The sequence below is a fragment of the Rhinopithecus roxellana genome, chromosome 5 (assembly GCF_007565055.1).
Source record: "Rhinopithecus roxellana isolate Shanxi Qingling chromosome 5, ASM756505v1, whole genome shotgun sequence".
NCBI classification, from domain to species: Eukaryota; Metazoa; Chordata; class Mammalia; order Primates; family Cercopithecidae; genus Rhinopithecus; species Rhinopithecus roxellana.
The window spans coordinates 112,848,242-112,872,516 of record NC_044553.1 but is presented as its reverse complement, the minus strand read 5'-3'; the positions used below and the strand labels follow the sequence as shown (position 1 = coordinate 112,872,516).

At 49.4% G+C, this 24,275-nt stretch overlaps 1 protein-coding gene across 3 annotated transcripts in view; it reads left to right on the top strand.

The window, feature by feature from the left end:
• The window catches only part of RASGRF1 (Ras protein specific guanine nucleotide releasing factor 1), a 128,950-nt gene that overhangs the window by 48,328 nt on the left and 56,347 nt on the right, over positions 1-24,275 (top strand). For all 3 annotated transcript variants that reach the window (XM_010379646.2, XM_010379645.2, XM_030931776.1), the window contains 7 exons: positions 6,368-6,447; positions 9,215-9,408; positions 10,002-10,111; positions 13,649-13,767; positions 16,034-16,194; positions 21,079-21,142; positions 23,271-23,407. In XM_010379646.2, the coding sequence (XP_010377948.2) occupies positions 6,368-6,447; positions 9,215-9,408; positions 10,002-10,111; positions 13,649-13,767; positions 16,034-16,194; positions 21,079-21,142; positions 23,271-23,407 (865 nt within the window). The remainder of the gene's footprint in view (positions 1-6,367; positions 6,448-9,214; positions 9,409-10,001; positions 10,112-13,648; positions 13,768-16,033; positions 16,195-21,078; positions 21,143-23,270; positions 23,408-24,275) is intronic.

The following is a 24,275-nucleotide window of genomic DNA, read 5'->3' as shown; positions in this document are numbered from 1 at the left end:
CAGGGGTGGGTGGACTTTCTTCTGTAAAGAGCCAGTTAGCAAATGTTTTAGACTTTGTGAGACATACCATTTCTGTTACAACTAAGCAGTCACAGATAATCCAAAAACAAATGAGTGTGGCTATATTACAGTAAAACTTTTCTTTTGTTTTCAACCATTTAAAAATGTAAAAATTATTCTAAGCTCTCAGGCCATACAGAAACAGCAGCTATGCTAGATTTGGCCCATGGGCTATAGTTTGCCAACCCCTGACATACACTAAGCTGTGAATGGTGCCCACTAGAACTGTGCATCCAGCAGCCTTGATGGGGACTATTTCTGTTTTTATGATTGCTGAAGTTAGACGCAGGGAGACCATTGTCTGAGCAAGTGCCTGACACCTTGTAGGTACTCAATAACTATATGTTGAATGAGTGAATGAAACACTAGTTCTGCAAGATGTTATTAGGTATTCCACCTTCAAGGGGTCATGTAGATTTGAGAAAGGTCCATGGTATAATCCCCTTAGAGGGTCACAATGAACTTGGCATTTTAAAAGAATCAATCATTTTTATTTAAACTGTTATAGAACATTGGATAAAAGGAGAAAACTTCCCAATTTTTTTTACCAAAACTTGGTCTTAAAAATAGCACATTTATGTGTGTACAGACACACTCTCTCTCTCTCTCTCTCTCTCGCTCTGGCTCTGATAAATAGAAGAGCTATGCCAACAAAGGGGGTGGTGAGAGCAAAGGGAATGGCCTGTGCAAAGGCCTTAAGGCAGAAGAAAGCAAATCCAGGGAACAGAAGGCCAGAGTGGTGAGAGAGCATAGGGAAGAGGGAGTAGCCCATGAGACAGACAGAGGCAGTTCCTACAGGGGGCTGAAGGCCAAGTTAAGGCCACTCTCCTGATTGGATTCAATTTTTAAGAGATGAATCCACTGTGTGGAGAATGGGTGGACCAGGAGCAAGAGTGGAAGCAAAAGACCAGTTAGGGGCCCACTGACAATGGTCTAGGCAGAGGTGACAGGAGTGGCAGATGCAACAGACAGGAGACAGCAGAATCAGCAACTTTGATGGAGTAGATATAGGGGTGAAGGGGGAAGAGGTGATAGGTGATTCCCAGGTTCTGTCTGAGAGCCTGGTGGGAAGGGCTGCTATTTAATGAGAAGAGAAGGAAGAGAAGCAGCTCTGTGGGGCAGACCCAAGGTCAGGGTCAATGAAAAAAAAAAAAAACTCCTAAAAACTATTAGGAGTTCATGTTGTTAAAATATAAGCAAAATCAGGCTGGACACAGTGCCTCATGCCTCTAATCCCAGCACTTTTGAGGCAGAAGGATTGCTTTAACCAGGAATTCAAGAACAGCCCAGGCAACATAGGGAGATCTCATCTCTACAGAAAACTTAAAATTAGAAGGTCATGGTGGCACACACCTGCAGTCCCAGCTTCTCAGGAAGCTAAGGTGGGAAGATCGCTTGAGCCCGGGAGACCGAGGCTACAGTGAGCTGAGATCACACCACCGTACCCCAGTCTGGGGGACAGAGCAAGACCCCGTCTCAAAAAAAAAAAGAAAAATCAGTAACTTTTCCCTATATCTACAGAAACCACTTAGAAAATATACTATGAGAAATAGCAACAAGAACATAAAATGTCTAGGAATAAACAAAGTATCTATGTGATGAGGCATCAACAAAGGCATAGTAAAGTAGAGAGACACACTAGCATCCTGGACAAAAAGATGCGTGTTGTGCCAGGTGCAGTGGCTCATGCCTGTAATCCCAGCACTTTGGGAGGCTGAGGTGGGTGGATCATGAGGTCAGGAGATTGAGACTATCCTGGCTAACACGGTGAACCACATTTCTACTAAAAAATACAAAAATTAGGCAGGCGTGGTGGCGCGTGCCTGTAGTTCCAGCTACTAGGGAGACTGAGGCAGGAGAATGGTGTGAACCCGGGAGGTGGAGCTTGTAGTGAGCCAAGATCATACCAGTGCACTCCAGCCTGGGCAACAGAGCGAGACTCCGTCTCGAAAAAAAAAAGAAAGTATGTGTGTCGTAAAGATGTCATTTCACCCAGAATATTCTGTAAATTTAATGTGATGCCAATCAAAGTGCAGCCTAGCAAAATGATTTTAACATTCAGTTGGAGGAATAAATGCATACAAACAGATAATATTCTTAAAAAACAACGAAAGAATTTCCTACCTGTAATTAAAATATATTATAAAGGCTTATAAATATATTAAGTAATAAAAACAACCTAAGACTAATCCAAGATCAACAAAATAAAATAGAAAGTCCACAAAGAGACTTACGCATATATTTGAATTTTTTTTTTTTTTTTTGAGACAGGGTCTCACTCTGTTGCCCAGGCTGGAGTGCAGTGATGTGATCTTGGCTCACTGCCAACCTCTGCCTCCTGGGCTCAAGCCATCCTCTAAACCTCCTGAGTAGCTGGGACCACCAGTGTGCACCACCATGCGTGGCTAAGTTTTTTATTTTTTGTAGAGATGGGGTCTCCCTATAGTGCCCAGACTCAAGAGATCCACCTGCCTCAGCCTCCCAAGGTGCTGAGATCACAGGTGTGAGCCACCTCATCTGGCGAGAATTTGGTAACTATGAAAAACTAGCCTAGTAAATAGCTGGTATATTTGATTAACAGAATTGACAATTGGCTAACCAAACTGAAGGAAAGGCTATGTCTATCTCCCTTATTCATATCATACACCAAAGCAAACAATAATTAAGTATTTACATGTAAAAATGAAACAATAAAATAATATATACATGAGTATGTAAGCAGTCTGGGAGTGGGGAAAGATATGATTCCCCAAGCCAACCAGAAAGAAAATGGCCCACTTTACAAGGAAAAATGGAAAAACTTCAGAATAACACTAGACACAAAATTAACAGGCAAATAGCTAAGCAAAGATGTCTACAACATAGATGTCAGACTGTACACTTAATATAGTTATTTAAAATTAATAAGAGAGAAAAGATTAATAAGAGAAAAAATAGCAATGACCATGACTAGGCAATTTTTTAAAAAGAAATACAAATGGCCAATATATAAGAAAATGTTCAATCAACCCATTAATAATTTGATTTTTTTAAGCAAATCAAGTCAAAATGAGATAATTTTTTTAGTTGGCTGGGCAATGATAGTAATTTCTGAGTAGTAGGATTACAAGTTAAATTCTTTAAATTTAACCTTAGAAATGGAGGCTTCATCAACTGTATTTTTATAATTCTACCTTATGATGTTCCTGATATGCTACTGCACAGGCATGTGCAGTATTGGGATATAAGAAGGTTCATTTTCTCCCTGGTCCTTCCTGAACAGTTGTCTGCTGTGCTGAAGCTGTCTGAGAATGGCAATCCTAAGTCTTGCCATGGCAGTACTCAGGGTTATCTAAAAGAATCTAGACATATGTCAAGATCCTATGTATCAGGGGTCCCCAACCCCCAGGCCACAGACTAACACTGGTCTGTAGCCTGTTAGAATCTGGACCCCACAGCAGGAGGTGAACAGTGGGTGAGCAAGCAAAGATTCATCTGTATTTATAGCCACTCCCCATTGCTCACATTACCACCTGAGCTCCACGTCCTGTCAGATCAGTGGCAGCATTAGATTCTCATAGGAGCACAAACCCTATCATGAACTGCACATGTGAGGGATCTAGGTTGCATGCTCCTTATGACAATCTAATGCCTGATGATCTGTCACTGTCTCCCATTACCCCCAGATGGGACCGTCTAGTTGCAGGAAAACAAACTCAGGGCTCCCATTGATTCTACATTATGGTGACTTGCACAATTATTTCATTATATATTACAATGTAATAATAAAAGAAATAAGCCAGGCATGGTGGCTCATGCCTGTAATCCCAGCACATTGGGAGGCCAAGGCAGGTGGATCACCTGAGGTCAGGAGTTTGAGACCAGCCTGGCCAATATGGTGAAACCCCATCTCTACTAAAAATACAAAAATTAACCCAGCGTGCTGGTGCGCACCTGTAATCCCAGCCACTCGGGAGACTGAGACAGGAGAATCGCTTGAACCCGGAAGGAGGAGATTGCAGTGAGCCGAGATCACGCCATTACACTGCAGCCTGGGCGACAGAGCAAGACTCTGCCTCAAAAATATAATAATAATAATAGAAATAAAGTGCACAATAAATGTAATGCACTTGAATCACCCTGAAACCATCCCTCCACCACACTGCCCCCACCCCACCATCCGTCTGTGAAAAGATTGTCTTCCACAAAACCAGTCCCTGGTGCCAAAAAGATTGGGGATGGCTGCCAAATATGGCTCCCTCAAGAACCCCTGAAAGTCCCCTGACCTGACCTCCTTGCATCCCACCTCAAGTCAGACATTCTTCCCTCTCTGCACTATCACGCAACCCTGGGTCGGTCTCTTGCTATTGGCCATTTTGAAGGGTCTTCACATGTGGACTCCCAAGGTTCTTAAAATTGGAACATTTATCCATTCAACAAACTCATTTGAGGGTCAGAGCCAGACAGAAACCAGGCTTACCAAGGGTCATAAGATGTCGCCATACCTGGAGGGACCCTTTCTCTGGGAACTTTAGGGAGATGACAGACAATTCACAATACTGGTGGGGTCCACACTCAGAAGTGAGAGTTCAAAGTCTTCTCTGCTTGGATTTTTAAGTTCGCATTGGTTTCAGTCTTGCTCAGTTTTCCTTTCCTTCTACATATTCTGTGGAATGCAGTTGCTAGTTTCACCCTTTAGCCTGGAGGTGTTGTGTTCTCTTCTGTTCTCTTTCCCTGCCTTTCTTCCCGTCTCCCTCTCTTACCTCCCTCACCCCTTCCTCTCTCTCTTGCTATCTCTCTCACATCCTCTTTCTCCCCACCCTACCTGTTTATCTGCAAAGCAGGCATGTGCAGGACATTTCACATCCCTCTGGGGTCCTGAGCCTCTAACCTCTGAGCCCCTCCATCCACTGGCCCCTGTGCCCTGCCCCACACCACCTTGAAGCTGGAGCATCTCTGTGCTCACCAGATGTCTTCCACCCTCTGCTCTCATTGTTCTAAGACAGTGAGATGGAGGAGGGCTGCCTCAGAGCACAAACAGCTGGGAGAAGGGCCAGCATCCCAAGGTGGGAAACACCAGGTACCTCCAACAACCCAAGAAAGCCCTGGAGAAACAGAGGCGGGAGGGAGCCCAGAGCACACCGTGGAGAATGCTGCCAAAGACAGACAGGAGAACATTCCAGGGAGACAGAGGGGCCTGCCCAAAGGCTCAGGGCTCTCCCTGACTCCTGAGGTACTCACTTTCTCTCTATGGGCCTGTTTTCCTATCCATAAATGGAGTGTACCGCAAAGAGCCTAGAGGGAATCTGGGGAAAACTCCCAGGTCTCCAAGGTGGTAGGAGCTAAGGAGTAGGGGAGAAATGGTTGGGCAGGAAGGAATGGGGGTACCTTCAGGGAGCAGCAGAAGCCGCCTCTCTCTGGTATTGTCTCAGTCCTCACAGCTTGTCCTGGGAGAGGAGACGCCCCGACTGTGTTCTGGGACCAGCTGCTTTGGGAGCAGTGGGTGGAAAACGGGTTGCGGGGAAGGCCCAGCAAATGTGGCTGTCTGTATCCAGCCCGCTAAGCTGCCAATGAGAATACGAGTTCAGCATGTTATGTGGCAACAAAACAGAGGCTTTGCAAGCAGCAAGACTCTGGGTCTTTTGGCTTCTCTGACTTTGATTCCAAAAAGCAGGGGCGGTCACTGGGTATTGGGGACCTAGCGTTTGCCGAGCGTCTCCTGTGCACTGGGCACTCAAATTGTCCCATGGCTTCCAGGGGCTTCCTCATTTCACCTTCGCATTTTACACAGAAGGACTCAAGACTGGGAGACCTTAGGTAACTTATTCATGGTCTCACAGCCGGGAAGGGGCATTGGGCAGATTTCAGCCCCTCTCTGTGCTAATCCCAAACTCTAGCTCTTCTGTTGATCCGTGGCTTTTACCCGTGTTCGCCAGAGCCCTGGTTTCCTCCAAGATACCTTGGGGTAGGGGGTGTGGAACCCAGCAGGCTGGGACTTGAGGAGACAGAGGCCACTGGCCAGAGCAGCTCCCTGCCCTCTTCTGGCCCATGGATATGCCACCCCATGCATAGACAAGCCTGGGCTTGATTTAATGCTCTGCTGTCACCATCTGGAAATGCTTAGTAATTCTTTAACCAGGGGCCTGCATTCTCATTTAGCACCAGGCCCCCCAGATTATATCATCCATCCTGCCGATGCAGTTTTCACGTAAGGTCTCACATGAGAAAAGGGTTTGCTGCTGAAGTCGCGCAGGAGGTTTGGGGACAGTCACCTCTGGAGGAGCAGGAAGTCCCTGGGGCAGAGGTGACCCTGTGCTTTCTCTTTCAGTGAAACCATCATGTTTTTACATCAGATCTTTTACCAAGGCCTGAAGGCCCGCATCTCCAGCTGGCCCACGCTGGTCCTGGGTGAGTAGTCAACCCTCACTGAGGCCCCCAGAGAAATCCCCCTCCAGGGGCCACCCCAAAAGGCTGCGGCAGTTTTGTCCTTCTAGAGCATAATAGAGTATCACTTTTTAAAACCCACAGAATCCCTCAGAGGGGGCAGAAGAGAAAAGACAAGTTGGCAAATCCTGTATTTCTAAGAGGAAATGATATATTTTTAGTTTCCTATCCACTTTCCCCTTTTATAAAGAATGTATACACATCCATTTCAGAAAAATTGAGAACCCATAAAAGTAGAAAATGTTTAAAAATATCAAGCATAGTTCTGCTTCCCAAAGATAACCACTATAAACACTTTGGTGTGTTTTCTTCCAATTTTTTTCCATGCATAGATCTTGGGTTTTTTTCCACTTTACATAATTGCAAACATACTGAATATAGAATTTGTATCTTGCTGTGTGTTTTTTTTTTTCTTTTACTTAGCATTATCCCATAAGCATTTTCTCATGCCAAAAGCATGCTTTTTGATCACTGTGTAATACTCCAGTACCCATGAAGGCACTGTCATTTATCTAACTGTCTGCTATGGTTGGCTCTTAGAGTTGTTCCAATTTTTTGTTATTAGAAATAATCATCTCTTCATAAGAAATTTTCTCCATATTAGAGATCATTTCCTTGGGATAGGTTTCCAATTAGCAGAATTGCTAAAAACAAAGAACCCAAAAATGTGAAAGGCTCTTGCTTCATACATATTATCCCATTGTTCTCCAAGATGGCTGCACTGCCCTAAGTTCCACAAGCAACAGACAGAAGAACCTCCTGCATCTCACCCTCAACCTGCACCAAGTGTCTTTCTTTTTTTTTCACTTTCTTAATGTGGTAGATAAAGGTGAGTGTTGGTGTCACCTCCACGATGGAGGCAAAGAAAATGGCTTAGGGAAGTAAAGGGATAGCAAAGGCTGCATAGGTAGAGGGCACAGAGCAGGCCCAGGCCTGGCTCTCCAGAGCTCCCCTGCCCTCAGCTTCCCAGGGGGAAGTAAGCACTATTATTTTTCTGAAGTCAAAGACCCATACTTTTCTCTAAGGTCAAAATAAGAAGTGTCCTTAGAAAGATGGGGTCCTCATCTTCTGCAATTGCATTGTTGAAGATATTGTCCATCAGGTGGTCGGACACCCATCACATGAGCTACCATTTAGAGTTGATTATAAGGAAACCATGTTTCCTTTCTTAAATGGGACTTATAAGAAGATGTTTTGGCCAGGTGTGGTGACTCATGCCTTTAATCCCAGCACTGTGGGAGGCTGAGGCAGGCAGATCGCCTGAGGTCAGGAGGTGAAGACCAGCCTGACCAACATGGTGAAACCCTGTCTCTACTAGAATTACAAAAAATAGCCAGGTATGGTGGCGCACACCTGTAGTCCCAGCTGCGTGGGAGGCTGAGGCAGGAGAATTGCTTGAACCCAAGAGGCGGAGATTACGGTGAGCCAAGATCTCACCATTGCACTCCACTCCAGCCTGGGCGACAGAACGAGACTCTATCTCAAAAAAATGAAGAGGAAGAAGAAGAAGATGTTTCAAGGCCAGGCACAGTGGCTCATGCCTATAATCTCACCACTTTGGAAGGCCAGGGCAGGCAGATCACTTGAGGTCAGGAGTTCAAGACCATCCTGGTCAAAGTGGTAAAACTCTATCTCTACAAAAAACACAAAAATTCAAAAATTATCTGGGCGTGGTGGTGCACACCAGTAGTCTCAGCTACGTGGGAGGCTGAGGTGTGAGAATCACCTGAACATGGGAGGCAGAGATTACAGTGAACCGAGACTGTACCACTGCACTCCAGCCTGGGCAACAGAGCAAGATTCCATCAAATAAATAAATAAATAAATAAATAAATAGAAGATGTTTCACATGACTCCATCCCAGTCTATCAAATGTTGAAGGGCAGATTTGGGGAAATTGGTTGGGACTTAGGGGCACTGAAAGGAAAGTTATATGTCCAGGAAGCTCGAGACAGAACTATAGCCAGAAAGGGCCCCACCTGGTGAACTAGATAGTGCTGAGCCTGGAAGGTCTGCTGGGACAATGACAGATGAATGAAGGAGCAGAGACTCATGTGTCATATGGTAGGAAAACCCCTGGAATCGGGGTCAGGAGACCCAGCTCCAGTCTGGCTGCTGACTTGCCCTGTGACCTCAGATAGGCTACTTCTGTCCCAGGACAGAGGCTCCAGGAGGGAGGGAGGCCTCTTGGGGAGTGTCCTAGGCCATAGCACCATAGGGCATGGGGGCAGGCAGAGGGAGGATCTGGGCAGCATTCCAGCTGCAACAGAACCTCAGCCAACCCCACAGGAAGCTATGGAGAAGGGGTGACCTCACACTAATGTCCCGAATTGAAGCGGGAGGACAGACCAGGCAAGGCAGCTTCCTCCAGCTGAGAGCAATGCCTGGAGAGGGACCCAGCTGAGAGTCATTGGCCACCAGGACTCCTGGCAGCTGGGGGGATCCAGGTGGCACCCCACAGTGCCCACTCTACCTTCTCTCTCTGACACTCCCATCACAAGTGTCTCTAAGAGTCTGTGATTCTAATGTGGTCCCAATGACAGAGGCCCACTACTGGCACTGGACAGGGCAGTGGTCCTGGAGTTATCCCCAAGAGCAGAGATGTCTCTGGGGTGAGGAACTTGAACCTGGCCCCTGGCCTCTCTGGGTATAGCTGGGGAAGCCAAGGGCCTAGAGGATTCTGTCCCCACCAAGCTGCCCTGGCCACCCACTGACTGCCTCATCCTTCCAGCTGACCTGTTTGACATCCTGCTGCCCATGCTCAACATCTACCAAGAGTTTGTCCGCAACCATCAGTATAGCCTGCAGATCCTGGCCCACTGCAAGCAGAACCGTGACTTTGACAAGCTGCTGAAGCACTACGAGGCCAAGCCTGACTGCGAGGAGAGGACGCTGGAGACCTTCCTTACCTACCCCATGTTCCAGGTGGCATCTGGCCCTGCCTGGGTGGGGGAGAGTCAGGGAGGCAGGCATGGGGAAGGGACCATGGCAGGCAAGGGGGCTCAGTGTTTAACGTGCCCCAGCTCTGGGTTGCCAGAGGGGGTGGGGGAGGTGGTTAGGGCCAGCAGTGGACAATGCTGGGTGCAGGGCAAGCTGACTGCGGGCCTGTCCACCCACCTTTCTCTCCTGGCTCCTGAGCACCCCACACCACCCTCAACCAGAGGAGAGCCCTAGACAAGACCCTGGAAGAGCCTCCAAGTTAGAGTCTGTGACCAAAGGGCAGCCTATCTCCTTCCTCAGTTCTGCTCATGGAAGTCCTCTGGGCTAAAAACCATTCTCTCTCTCTCCCACCACCCCCCTTCATGCTCTCTCTCTCTCTCTCTCCCCGCACCTGCACCCTATGCCCATGTGCTCGCTCGCTCTCTCCCTCTTTCCCCCGCCCTCGCCACCTCTTTCTCTCCCTCTCCCTCTCCCTCTTTCTCTTTCTCTCTTGCTCACTCCCTGTCTGACCCTGCCTTGCTCCCCGGCCCTGCTTCCCTGGCTCTTTCTCCACCCTCACCTCTGCCACCTGCCCACAGATCCCCAGGTACATATTGACCCTCCACGAGCTCCTGGCCCACACACCTCATGAGCACGTTGAGCGCAACAGCCTGGACTACGCCAAGTCCAAACTGGAGGAGCTGTCCAGGTGAGGCCTGGCTCTTCAGTGCACCAGACCGGCAGATGGGGCAGGGCTGAGGACGCCCCTCACCAGGAGTTCGCTGAACCCCTGACAAAGCTCGAGTTCAGATGGGGATTGTAAGGGAGGGGCACAGCTTGCTGCAGCTCAAAGCAGAGTCCCCTGGAGTGGTGCTAAGGGGGTTACAACTCAAGCCCTGGTAGGCAGGAATAGTGGGTGCTGTGCTATCCCTGGCACAGATGGGGCCCAAGGAAGGCCCCTGGGCACTCAACATCTCCCAGGAGAGGGAGCTGTCTGGGACTCCCAGGCACTCTCTGCCTGTTTCCTCTGTTCTCCAGTGTCAATGTGTCAAAACCTGTGGCCATAGGAGGCCCAGAGGGGGTCCTGGGTGACATGCCCTCATGTGCCCAAGTCTCTAGTCAACCAGAGGCAGGTAGTGGCAGTGGGTGGATAAGCACATGGCTTGTCCAATCTAGTGCCCCAGTCCTCTGGTCAAGGCCCCTCACCTGGCCCTCTTTCAGCCCCTGAAGCCCAGAGGGACGCTTCCTCTGCAAGGGCAGACATGGGGGAACACAGAGGGGCTCTTGCAGCACCCCAGGCAGCAGACGACTGTGGTCATCCAGGAAGAGGTTCCAGGAAGAGATTCAGATCCTGGATGCAATGGGATTTTCTGATGGATTTGATGTGGAAAGAGAAAGAGTAGAGTCACGGGTGATTCCAGGATGTGGGGCTGAGCCACAAGAGGGTGGAGGTGCCATCAACCGAGCTGGAGAAAACTGCAGCAGGGACAAGTCTGGAGGGGAGTTCAGGAGCTTTCTTGGGAGCATGTTGAACCTGAGATGCCAATTCAATGTCCAAGTGGAGATGACAAGAAGGGACTGGGGAATTTGAGTCTGGAGCGGAGGGGAGAGAGAAATCCGGTAATCATCAGCTTGCAGATGGTGTTTAAAGTGACAGCACTGGTGAGATTGCCAAGGGAATTAGCTTGGGCAGGAAAAAGATGAGAACCAGAGGCTGAGCTCGGGGGTATCCACCCTGTGAAGACCAAGAGATGAGGAAGGGCCTTGTGGTCAGAACTGGGCTGCCAAGGGCTACAAAGAAGGGTCAGTCTGCAGGGTCTGGGATCCAGCCCCGGCCCCTACCCAGGGCACTGCCAAACACTCAGTGCCCTAAAAGTCTTCTTGAGGCCGGCAAGGGGCAACCAACGAAGCCACAGCTCCCAGCTGGGTGGAGAGAGGACCAGGCTGGACCAGCACAAGGTATAGGGTGCCCCCTGATCCTTCCACGACCCAGCCGAGTTGCACACCTGAGTGGAGAATCAGGGCAAGGATGCCATCAGAGTGTGATTGCAGAGTTGCAGAGTAACGAAACCACCGATCAGGAAGGTGGAGGGACTCCAGTCCTCCCATGCCCAGGGTTCCAAATCCTGCACACTCTTCCCCAAGGAAAAAGGTTTGGGACTCCTGTAAGGCAGCAGGGCTCCTCCTTGCTGAGGGATATCCTATCCTGTTGCAAACAGAGCTGCAGGTGGCACATGGTGCTGAGGTATTTGACATAAGACCCTGATCCCTTATCCCCGGGATCCTCGGTGTGTGGCCTACTCTTCCTTCCTCCCACCCAACTACCTGTACCTGGCCCTGAACCCAGCTCCAGTGGCACAAAAGGTTTTCCTATCACCATGACAGTATCCCTTTCATTCTCCTCTCACGTTCCCCCAGGGAGGAAGCCATTAGATAGCCAAACTTCTCCTAGGCTGCGCTCAGAAACACTCCCCACCTCCAGGGACTGGGCCTTCATCCCACCTTTTTATCCTGACCCCTATATTCTCTGCTCACTGATAACCCAAGTCATCATTTCCAGGGCTCCCAGGAGCCTCACAGCCTGGAAACTCCCACCGCCTTCCTAGAGCTCCCACATGTGTGCATGTGGGTCCCGAACACAAACCCCACTTGGGGCTGGAACTTAGAATGTGTAAACTGCAGCTGCTCAGGAAAACTAGTTTTGCTACCTTGGAATTACCCCCCTTGTGTTTTACCAAACACAGGCTTCCCCCACAAAATCCCACCCTCATCAAGAGAAGGGTTTTAATTACCATTGGCTACTTCCATAATGAATCCATCTCTAGGGAACTAGCATGTGCCCAGAGGTGCCTCCCTCTCAAACATCAAGCAGGGGCCTGGGCTTCCAAGAAGAGCATTGCTGGGGAAGAAAGGGGGAAACTGAGGCTCCCAAAGAAGAGACTCCAGCTAAGGGCCCCGGTCCATTTATTAAAGTGCTCGTCTAGTGAATTTAAGCCTAAAATGCATGTCCTTAACCAGGAAAGATAATAACAACTCTTTTGCAACCAATGATAATATCATCAACAATGACTACTACCCTTTATTTAAGCAGCTGTCATATGCCAGGCATGGCATGGCATGGGCGAGTACCTGAAATCCCTTTTATTTCACCTTCACCCCAGCATTCTGTAGATGAGGAAACTACGGATCAGAGGGATTGAGGAATCTGCTCAATGTCATGCTGATTCAGTTAAGCACAGATCCATCTCCGGAAGAGGCAGTGTCATCTTTATTTGGGGTTTAAATTGGATAATGTCTATGAGAGAAGTTTGTAAGCCACACATATTAACCAGCCCTTTTGTTGGTCTTAGCTGTAGAAATTCAGGCATCAGCAGCAGATAAAAGGTTTTGCTTGGAGTAGGTGGGGTACTTTTGGCAGAAGCCCCCCTTCCCCACTCCCCAGACCCTGCCCCTGCCAAATTCCTTACTACCTTCCCAAGACTCCTGGAAACCCACCAAGGCAAAATTGGCGGCTCACACCCACCTTTTCCCACCAACGCCATTTTTTAAAAGCTATTGGATGGCGCCACCTCTCGGAGAGGAGGGGTATTACAGCGGTAAATAGGGGAGTTGTCTATATTCAGGCTAAGGTCAGCCAGAGCTTACAGAAGTAGGCTAAGGTCAGTCATCCCCTGAGCCAGTGGGATTGCCAGGTGCTCCAAAAGGTAAGCCAGTTCAGGACCCAAGCAATATTAAAGACACAACTATGCAAATATTTGGAGAAAGATCATTCAAGAAGAGGAGACAGCAAGTGCAAAGGCCCTGAGGGAGCAATGAGCTTTGTTCTTGGGATGGGAATAAGGCTGGTAGAAGGATGAGGGTCAGGGTCATGAACATAGGATGTCTCCTCTATTCCCATATCCTTCCCAGTGCTGAGCTGCACCTGCTGTCTGTTCTACATAGTTCGGACTCTAAAATCTGACAGAGCTGCTTCGTAGCTGCTGACTTCTGTTTTCTTTTTTCTGAAATAAGGACAGTTGCCTCCTTGAGCTGTCAGAAGGATAAAATGAGGTCATGTCTATGCAGTGCCCGGCATGCAGCAGGCACTCAGTAAATACACACCCCCATCCCCTCCATGACCACAGACCCCACCTGAGAATCTGCGTACCAGGCTTTCTTCCTAGGTCTGCCCAGAAGCCTGGCATTCTCACCTCCCTGGGAAGTGGGGGCAGCCTGTCTCTGACTGTGCAGCTTCCCATCCCCACAGGATAATGCACGATGAAGTAAGTGAGACAGAGAACATCCGGAAAAACCTGGCCATTGAGCGCATGATCATCGAAGGCTGTGAGATCCTCCTGGACACCAGCCAGACCTTTGTGAGACAAGGTATGGCCTCTCCACCCTGTCTCCCCTGCCCCCACCAGGTGGGCCCCAGCAGCAGGAGAGAGGCGGCACTCGGGGACACCACCAGTTGGTTTGGCTGCTACATGCCAAGACCTGCCAGTGTGATTGCAGAATATTCCCAGGCTGCTGGCGGAATGCAACAGCTATATGTAGATGTCAGTATCTATACATATAGATGCAGATATTATTGGTTTTCACAGTTTTCTTCTCTCCAGATGTAAACAGAATTCTACCCAGATGGCCTTGGTTTGTCTATTGTGTGTCATAGTAAACATCGACATGTCCTTTTTGGGGAGAAAGTATGGGGCGGGGGATGAGGACAGCTAACAGTTGTCTCTGTGAATAAGAAGCATTTTCAGTGTCTGGGAGGAGGTCAGTGTTGGGTCCATTTCCCTGTCCTTTCCTCATCATCCTCTGCTGCTTTAGAGAGACCATTTTCACAGTGGTTCTCATGGGTAAAAGGTCTTTCCCACACTTTAGCCTTGCTTCCCTTGACAGCAGTGATTAAGAGGCACAGCCCAGTTGAGAGGGGCGGGTGAAGGCTCTCTGTGGCTCAGGGGACTGACATCAGAACTGCAATGCATGTGAAATTCATCACATTCAACTTCCATGTTTTGTGGGAGACTAAGCTCCTGCTGGCATGCCTCACAAGTGACCTCCACCTCAAACGGACCTCCAGAGTCTCTTCTCTGTCGCCCTGGGATTCTCTGCCTAATGAAATACTTGCCAGCGCCTCCCGCTGGCCTATGCAGCTGCCTTGGACAAGGGTATCACCTTTTCAGAGTTTTGTCCCAGCCCCTGTGTGTGGTGGCCCCTATGTCCTTCCCCAGGCCCACCCTGTGACCTGCTGAGCTCAGAGCCAGCTCTGCCTGTTTCTCAGCTCCCCTTGGGCTGTGCTGGGTGTTCTCTATGCCAGAAGTATTCTCACATAGTATTTTAGGCCCCCTCTGAAGGAACCCCAAGTGGACCTGGCTTGGAAGTAGCCCAAGAAATGACCCCTCCTGGAGTGGCCAGTATCCCCACAGACCAGAAATCTGCTCCATCACCCTGAGCCAAGACATTTTCTCCCTCTCCAGCTGGGCTGGACCTGAAGACAAAATGAGTGGATTCTGCAAGGTGTTTCTCACTTGTCAGTCATGCAGCCAACACTGATACCTGCCCTGCTCATGCCAGACCTACAGCGGGTTCTGGGGACACTCAGAGAATAGCCCCAGCCCTGCCCTCCAGAAGCCTATTGTACAGAGGGAGAGAGTCATGAGGGGACAAATGCAGGAACGTGTGCCAGGTGGATCTCCCTGATGCAAGAGGCAGAGCGGTGGCCTGGAGCAGGACCAAGAGAGTCACGAGGGCTTTCCCAAGGATAAGCAGGAATTCACAGGGAAGACAGAGTGAAGGAAGGGCTTTTCAGAACTAAGAGTGACACTCAGGCTAACTTGACCCGGAACTACATGTGAGGCAGAAGAAGGGGACAATTCCAAGAGGGCAGGCTGGGAGGTGTGCCCAAGCCAGACCGGTGGGAGGCCTCGAGTGCCTGAATCCTGGGGACAGTGAGGAGCTGTGGACGTCAGTGGGGAGGGTCCTGTAGGGTATGTATTAGGGTGGGGAGACCAGAGTAGGGCAGCAATGGCTTTCATGACAGGCACCTACTCTGCTCAGTAATGGCTTCCTAGAGTGCTGTGCTGAGGACTGAGAGGCTCTGTCTGAGCTCTGCAGTATGGTGCAGTGATTGATTGGTGATGTCTACCATGGCTGTGGACAACAGGAGTGCAATGTATCTTTTTTTTTTTTTTTTTTTTAATCTTAGTAGCTAGCTTTTTTACAAATAGGATGGGATGCAGGTTTTGCCCTAAGCAGTTCCCAGCAGGAGTGCAATGTATCTTGTTAACCCCTCGGGGCCTGCAGCCGGCTCCCCACTTATTCAGCCCCCTGCCATCCCCAGACCTCAGCCCAGCCCTTCATTCTCACCACATGGGCCATGCCCTTTGGGGTTACCTTTGCTTGCTGAGTCCCTAGCCCCTGGCTGGCACATCAGTGGGCACTGCATGGAGCTTCTCTGATCACCTCTCATCTCCCAACCATCTGACCCTGCAGAGAGGCCTAAAGGAGCATCCCAGGAACACATTTGCCACTGGGAACCAGAATGGACTTGTCCCACTGCTGCTGCCCCAGTATCTCAACCTTCAAAGCTGGGTCAGAGGCAAAAGTCACCCCAGAAGATGGACTCAGGGTCTCTCTCCTCCACCCACAGGTTCCCTCATCCAGGTGCCCATGTCTGAAAAGGGCAAGATCACCAGAGGGCGCCTGGGGTCTCTCTCCCTAAAGAAAGAGGGTGAGCGACAGTGCTTCCTGTTTTCTAAGCATCTGATTATCTGTACCAGAGGCTCTGGAGGGAAGCTTCACCTGACCAAGGTAAGGGCTGCGGGAGAGGGGCTCAGGGGCTGCCCAGTGAGGTCACGCAGGTGCTGTCCTGGCCATAGGGTCTATGGGCCCAGGTGGTGGGCAGGGGTGTTGGTGACATATGCATGCACACACACACAGATATACACACACCCTGTAGTTTGGCCAGTTGGAGCGAGCAGAGCTTGACCAATTTTCCACTAGCGAAATCCTGGGAGATGGGAAGGTGAGAACCGAGGGCCTCAGATTCCCCACGCTGGGCACCTGGGCAGAGGAGCCAGAGGGCCTGGACAAACCCCTAAAAGGCATGTGTGTGTGCATGTGTGTCTGTGTGTGTTTGTGTGTATGTATGTGTGGTGTTTTTGTGTCTGTGTGTTTGTATATGTGGTGTGTGTGTGTATGTGTATATGCATGTGTGTGTATGTGTGCATGGTGTGTATGTACATGTGTGTGTGTCTGTATGTGTTTATATCTCTCTGTGTGTATTAGTCCATTTTCTTACTGCTATGAAAAAATACCTGAGACTGGGTAATTTACAAAGAAAGAGAGGTTTAATGGATTCACAGTTCCACATGGCTGAGGAGGCCTCACAGTCATGGTGGAAGGCGAAGGAGGAGCAAAGGCACGTCTTTCATGGCAGCAGTCAAGAGAGCATGTGCAGGGGAACTGCCCTTTATAAAACCAGCAGATCTTGTGATATTTATTCACTATCACAAGAATAGCTTGGGAAAAACCTACCCCCATGATTCGATCCCCTCCCACTGGGTCCCTCCCATGACAGGTGGGGATTGTGGGAGCTACAATTCAAGATGAGATTTGGGTGGGGACACAGCCAAACCATATCAGTATGGATATATGTGTATATGTGTTTGTGTCTGTGTGTGTGGTGTGTATATGTATGTATGTGTATATATGTGTGTCTGTATTTGTGTATATGATATGTGTATTTGTATATAGTGTGTGTAGGTGTTTGTATGTGTGTTGTGTCTCTGTGCATTTGTGTGTGTTCAGTGTGTGTGTGTGTGTGTGTCTACAGTATATGGCATATGTATGTGTGTATATGTGTTGTCTTTCTGTGTACAGGTGTGGTGGGTATGTGTGTGGTATATGTGTACCTATGTGTATATCTGTGTATGTTTATATGTATGTATGTTGTGGGTGGGTGTGGTATATGTGTATATGTGTGTGTGTCTGTGTGTGGTGTGTGTATGTTTCTGTGTACGTGCGTATGTATGTGTGACGTGTGTGTGATGTGTATATGTGTGTGTTTGCATGTGTGATGTATGTGTGTATCTGTGTGTGTATGTGTGAGCTATGTTGTGTGTGTGTGGTATGTGTTTTTGTGTCTGTGTATGTGGTGTGTGTGTGTGTGTGTCTGTGTGTGGTGTGTGTGAGGGGCAGGGTGGAGGGCCTCCACTGGCTGAGGGCCAAGGCATCACTCAGAGTCTTTCTTTCATCTCCACCCCAAGGGAGCTCTGACAGAGCCCATCCCAGTGACCTTCTCAAGCATTCCCTCCTCCAGCACAGGAGCCCTGGAGGCTGCTGAGCTTCTCCACACGGAGCCTCTAGACCTCGCAGCCCTGTGTGAGGCCCCCAATGCTCAACTAACCAGCTCATCCCTAAAGGTGGAGGGAATGAGTATCTCAGACCTGCTCCTGCCTCCTCGTAGGCCCAAGGCCTTTGCTCATGCTGTCTGTTCAGCCACACAGCCTCCTCTCCCCTGGCAGACCACCTTCACATCCCTAAAGGCCTGTTCAAGTGCCACCTCTGCTGTAAAGCCTGTGGCCTGGGCAGGATCTCCTATCCCCCGACACAGCCCACTGCTTGTCTCATTGCTCTGAGCTCCACATCAGTACCAGCTCCATCCCTTACACACATGTGACCCTGGAAAAGACCCCTGCCCCTGTCCACACTTCTTCTATCAAATAGAAACATTGGCCCTCACAGAGACATTGCACAGATAAGTTAGCGCTGAGCTCACAGTGGGTGTGGATTTCCTGTGAATTAGGAAGCACTTGCCTCTGTGAGCTACAGTCCCCGCAGTCCTGCATTCATCACCTTGGAAGCCTGAACACATTGTGGCCTGGAAAGGGCCAGAGGGTGCTCTTAATTAAGCCACAGCATCAGAGACGCCATTCTTCCAGACCCTGGATGCCTGGCCCTTAACCTCCTGCAGAGCTAACAGACCCAACAATGGCTTCAGGGAATATACTGCTTATGTTCACATAGCCACAAATTAGCTGGCTGGCTGCACAAGGGGAAATTAATTTACAAATATTGAATACTTCTGTTTTAACCAAATTATGTATCAAGGAAAGCTTTCATTATTTATTAGCTCTGGAGTTTCTACTGAGAAGATCTCTGTCTAGGCTTGGGGGTGGCAGGGGTCAGTGGGGACAGGTTAAACTGAAGACACGAAGGCTCTGAAAATCCAAAAGCGTGTTTTTATGTTTGTTTTATTTTATCTGGAGTTTTTTGTTTGTTTGCTTGTTTGTGTTTAGTTTTTTGTAGGGGTTTTGGGGGGATATTTTTGTTTGTTTTTGAGATGGAGTTTCGTTCTTGTTGCCTAGGCTGGAGTCCAATAGTGCAATCTCTTCTCACTGCAATCTCCGCCTCCCAGGTTCAAGAGATTCTCCTGCCTCAGCCTCCCAAGTAGCTGGGATTATAGGCACCTGCTACCATGCCTGGCTAATTTTTGTATTTTTAGTAGAAACAGGGTTTCACCATATTGGCCAGGCTGGTCTCAAACTCCTGACCTCAGGTGATCCACCAGCCTCGGCCTCCCAAAGTGCTGGGATTACAGGCATGAGCCACCGTACCCAGCTGTTTTTAGTTTTAAAAGTCTGTTAGCACATTGGTGAAGAACATGGACTCAGAAATCAGCTCAAATCCCAGCACTGCCATTCACCAGTACGTGGCCTCAGACAAGTCACAAGGCCTCATCAGGCTTCAGTTTCCTTATCTGCATAAAGGGTGTGGAAATACCTTCTTCACAGGAGTGCCGTGAGGAGTAAGTGAGGGAGTTCTCATGTCAGGTACACACTGCATGCTCACTGGATAACAGACATTGTCACTCTTAATTATGTAATAATGAACTTGTATTTCTAGTATCAAGCCCTTACATAATGCTTACAATGGGGCAAGAACTCGCTCAAATACATCATGTATATTTAATTCCCAGAAGAGCACACTGAGACGGATACTATCATTTTCCCCATTTTATATAGATAAGGGAAGCGAGACAGAAGAAGCCAGCAAAGCCAGCACATGGCAGGGCTGGGATTTGAACCGAGCCAGTCTGGCTCCAGAGTCTGTGTTCTTAATCACTGTGCTCTACTCTCCAATAGCCGTAAGCTAAAATTCAAATCACTTCTCTTGAAATATCACAAGTGGCAATAGAATGCCTTAAGTCCTTTCTGAAGGGGGCAGACTACAGATCTGCAAGATTTAAAACGACTGTAATAATTTTTGAGACCCTGAATTAAGACAATGTCAGAGCTAGATGGGGCTTTCCAAATGATGAAGCCCAGTGATGTCACTGGGCAGGCTTGAGGCCCAGTGGGTTAGTCCTGGGGGCTAACCCAAGGCCATAAAAGAGCAAAGCAAGAAGTCAAACCCACGGTTTGGCGGTCCACTTTGCCTCCCAAGGGGCAGCCTGCTCTGCAAGCGTTTTCATATATAAATTAGTCACATGGCCAGGTCTCCTTATTATTCATTGTTGTTTTACTTCAATCTGTTGCTATGTAATAAATTACCCCCAAATGTAGTAGCTTAAAACAAACATTTATTACCTCATAGTTTCCCTGTGGGTCAGGAAATCAGGAGCAACTTATCTGGGTGGTCTTGGCTCAGGGCATCTCAGGGGTTTGCAGTCAAGATGTCAGCTGGGGCTGCAGTGTTCTGAAGGCTTAACTGGGGCCAGAGTATCCTATCCTTTTCCAAGATGGCACACCTCCATGGCTATTGGCTGGAGGCCTCAGTTCCTCATTCATAGACCTCTCCCCACAACATGCCAGTTGGTGTCCCCCAGAATAGGTGATGCAAGAGACAGCAAGAGAGCAAGCAGGAGGCTGTGATCTCCAAAGTGGCACACCATCACTTCTGATTTATTCTTTTAATTAGATGTAAGCCACTAAGTCCAGCCCACACTCAAGAGGAAGGGAATTAGGCTTTGCCTTTTGAAAAGAAAAATGTGAAAGAATTTGTGAACATGTCTTACAACCACCACAGCTGTGGCCACTCTTATTTCTCACTACAATATCAAGGGACCTCCTACCCGAGAGATGCTCACACACTCATGGATGGGAGGCATTTTTCCAGGTATTCCTAATAATTAAAAAAAAGTAACTGACCAGGACTGGGATCGGGCCCTTGAGGCTCTCTCCAGACTCACTGCTAACTTGCCAGGGGACCTTGAACAAGGCATGCAACTTCTCTGTCTTCATTTCTTCACCTGTAAAATGAGAATTACAATACCCATAAGATCAGCCTCTGTCTTCCTGTGGGTAACCTGATAGCTTTGGCCCCAAATGGGGGATTTCAAACCTCTGCAGACTTAAGGCTGTGAAGCGATGCCCTGGAACTGCTGTGGAAGCAAGAAAGGGTCGAGCAGGCCAGGTTCTGGCCGCTCCACCCATGACCTGAACTCAAGCTTGGATGGGGGAAGACCTCTCTGAGACAATCCCCTTTGACCCACTTCACTGAGCTTCTTAATATGAGGATAAAGTTCTTCCACTGAAAAAGCAAAATATCCACTTGGCATATAATATATCCATACATCTGTGTGTGTACATGGACGCTCCTTGTTAAAGTCCCTTCCAGCCCTATCATCCAGGGACTCCTAAACCAGCACATCTACCCCCTCCATCCAAAGTAGCCCCTGCTGCTCTTTTTCAGAACGGAGTCATATCCCTCATTGACTGCACTTTATTGGAGGAGCCAGAAAGCACGGAGGAGGAACGTGAGTGTGAAGCCTGCATGGGCGCATGTGTGTGCTTGCACAGACACACACATGCTCACTCCTAAAGGTTGGGCCAGGCATTGGTTTCTTTGGGAGGAAGGGAGGATGCTGAAGTGCAGAGGGGAGGTCCACACATGCCCTCATGCACGCACCCTATTCAGTCCCTGCTACAGCTGGGCTCTGCTCCCCTCGTACTTCCAATAAGGTGTGGAGAGGCCAGAGCCTGAGGCTTTAAAGAAAGAGCTCCCAGCCCAGCAGGTGATGACCCTGATCCACCTTCCTGGTTCCTTCCAAGCTCCTTGGGCTGCTGGGCCAGTTGGCACTGTTAGGTTTTGGGGTCATGGCATCTCGGTGAGCACCCCTCATTCATGCACCTGCATGTGACATGCACAAGGACTCTCAGGGCCACATGCTGGGAGCCAGGGAGACACCCAGCCCTATCTCTGTCCTGCAGTAGAAAAGGAAAGAATGTGCAGTGGGCACTGACAGAGGGATTGCAGGGCTGAGGGTCCTGAGAGAGGGAACTATCCCCTAGCAGGGACCAGGAGGGGAGGCAAGACCTCAGTGAGAAGGGACTGAACAACTCAAATGGAGCTGAATGGGGAAGTGCACGGAGGGCAGAGCCCTTGGTGCTGTGATGTTTGATGGGATTTACCTCCCAAGGCATCAGAATTGGAGGTGGGGTCATTATTCAGATTAGGGGGAGTAATCACTACTGTTGGGCCAAAGTTGGCACTCATCTCCCTTCTTCACTGACCCCAAGCCAAGACCCTCAGAGATGCCTGTGGATACCCTGCTCTGTGGGGACACCAGCAGGACCCGTGCTCTTTTCCCTCCTCAGACTGGGCCTCCTGGGGTGGGCTGTGTCTGAAGCACCTCAGCATCACAGGCCCAGCATGGCATGGGGATGGGCATGGGCCTGGGGGTTGCCACACACACACTTGGCAAACATAAACACACACACACATGCCCTCGTGCATGCACCCTGTTCAGCCCCTGCTACCACTGGGTTCTGCTCCCCTCATGCCCTTCCAATAAGGGCCAAACCAAGTGGTTCCCCAAGGGAAGAATAAACGAGGAGGCAGCTTACCTGGAGCCTTCCTACCAGTGCAGCCTTCTTTCATCTTGGCCACAGCAGGTCCACAGGAAAGCCTAGACTCAAGTGGCACTATCAGACCCCAAGGCTCTTTACCCTCCTAGGCCCAGGGAGGTGGGAGCATGGCCACAAGCGTCCCCCACCTGAAACACACTCACACACAGGCACCCACTTCTCAGAGACTCCAGCACAGTCCCAGGACAATGGACTCCCCCGTGCCCAGCAAGGACTCCTAAAATTCTCAGGTGTCAGAACTGGAAGGGACAGGAATCTCAGAAATCAAGTCCCACTCCTGTTGTACAGGAGGACATCTGAAGCCCAGAGGGGGAAGGAAACCACCTCAACATCACACAGCCATAGAGCTTCAGAGCAAAACAGAACCAAAGCAGGCCCTTTACACCATTAACCCATTCAGTGCATCCCCAATTAATGTGAGTGCATTGAAAAGAATCTTGAAGCCGTGGTCTTAGTTTTCCAAATAAACAGCTTTCAAGACTTCAAGGAATTTTCAGGTTAAGAGCAGTAATAAAAATACCTAGGATTCACTTTTGCTTTGGGGAGCTCTAAACTGAACTAAATGTCCAGTCCAATCCATAAAAGTTTAAGATCTTGAAGTTCCTCATTTGGCCCCAGAACCACCTTGGGGGTAGCAGGAGGGCCTGGCTGTGAGGCCCATTCTAGCCCTGCCCTGGCTTGGCCGCCACCCTGCTGGGAGCCTTGGACAAGTCCTCGCCCGGGACCTCACCTCCATTGGTGTAATGAGGGCAGAGGGCAGACTGTGATTCCTAAAGTCTCTCCTGCTCTGAATCTGGAACTGCCCCTGAGTGGTCGTAAGCTACATCTTAGTTTTTCCATCTTTGAAATGGAGATTCCCCACTTAGGAAAATAATATTCTGAAAGTAGCAGCAATTGGCCTGGTGCCTTACCAATGCAGAACCTCCACTGGTACGTACGACAGGGACCAATAAAACATTTTCCAACTGAAAAAGTGTCCACATTCATGCTGCTAACTTTATGTTTTACAACTGGAAGCCAAAGGATCCAGCCAAGACATAGATCACTTGGATTTTAAAATTGGGGTGGAGCCAAAGGATTCCCCGCCCTTTACGGTCATCCTAGTGGCCTCGTCCAGACAGGAGAAGGCGGCATGGACCAGTGACATCAGCCAGGTGAGTAGCGTCACCTGTTCCTGAAAGCGAGCGGTCCCTTCATGCCTAACCAGGTCAGGGGCTTGGCTGGTGGGGGGATGGGGAGGGGCGGTGGAGTAGCTGCACTGTTCTACAGGGAAGATACAAGAATCTTCCAAGTCCACAGCCGTACCCAAAGCTGAGCTCAGCTAGTCCATCCCGTTTACAGTCCCCTGGGTCACCTTGAAAGTGTGGTCTGGAAACCCCTCTTGCATCTGTACCACCTAGCAAGGTGATTTTTAAAACTTCAGTTTCCTGGACCCTTCTCCCCTTTCCCCACTACCCCGCTGACCTACAAATCTAAATTGTTGGCATGTGACCTGTAAATCCACATTTTAGTTCATGCCCCAGGTAATTGATATGCACAGAAAAGTCTGAGCATATTGGATGTAATGTTCACAGTGAGAGAATGGTCTCCCTGAAAGCCGAGGGTAGCTTCTTCAGTGAGTCGGGGCAGCTACCTAAGATCAAACCCAGCCTCAACTATGCACACGGAATATTTAGTTTTGCTTTGGCCTGCTGCAAGCATTAAGGTCATTCGCCCTATTTGGAGCATTAACCAGGAAGCACAGACTTTCCCAGGTACCAGTGAGCAGACCCAGAGTGCCCATGGGTGCCTAAAGTACAGGGGTGAGACTTGAGTCCAGAAAGAGGCTGTCAGCAGCACCGGGGTTCAAGCCAGGACAGGCCCCTCCCTGAGCCCAGCAGGGGCCTGTGATGGATCAGGGATGTGCCATCCCAGCAGCTGGGAGCCTTGGTCATCCTCTCTGTGGGGTGGGGTGGTAGGAGAGCAGCCAACAGCAGGAGAAGGGGAGGGAGGTTGGTGGCCCCCCATGGTCCAGAGGGTTGC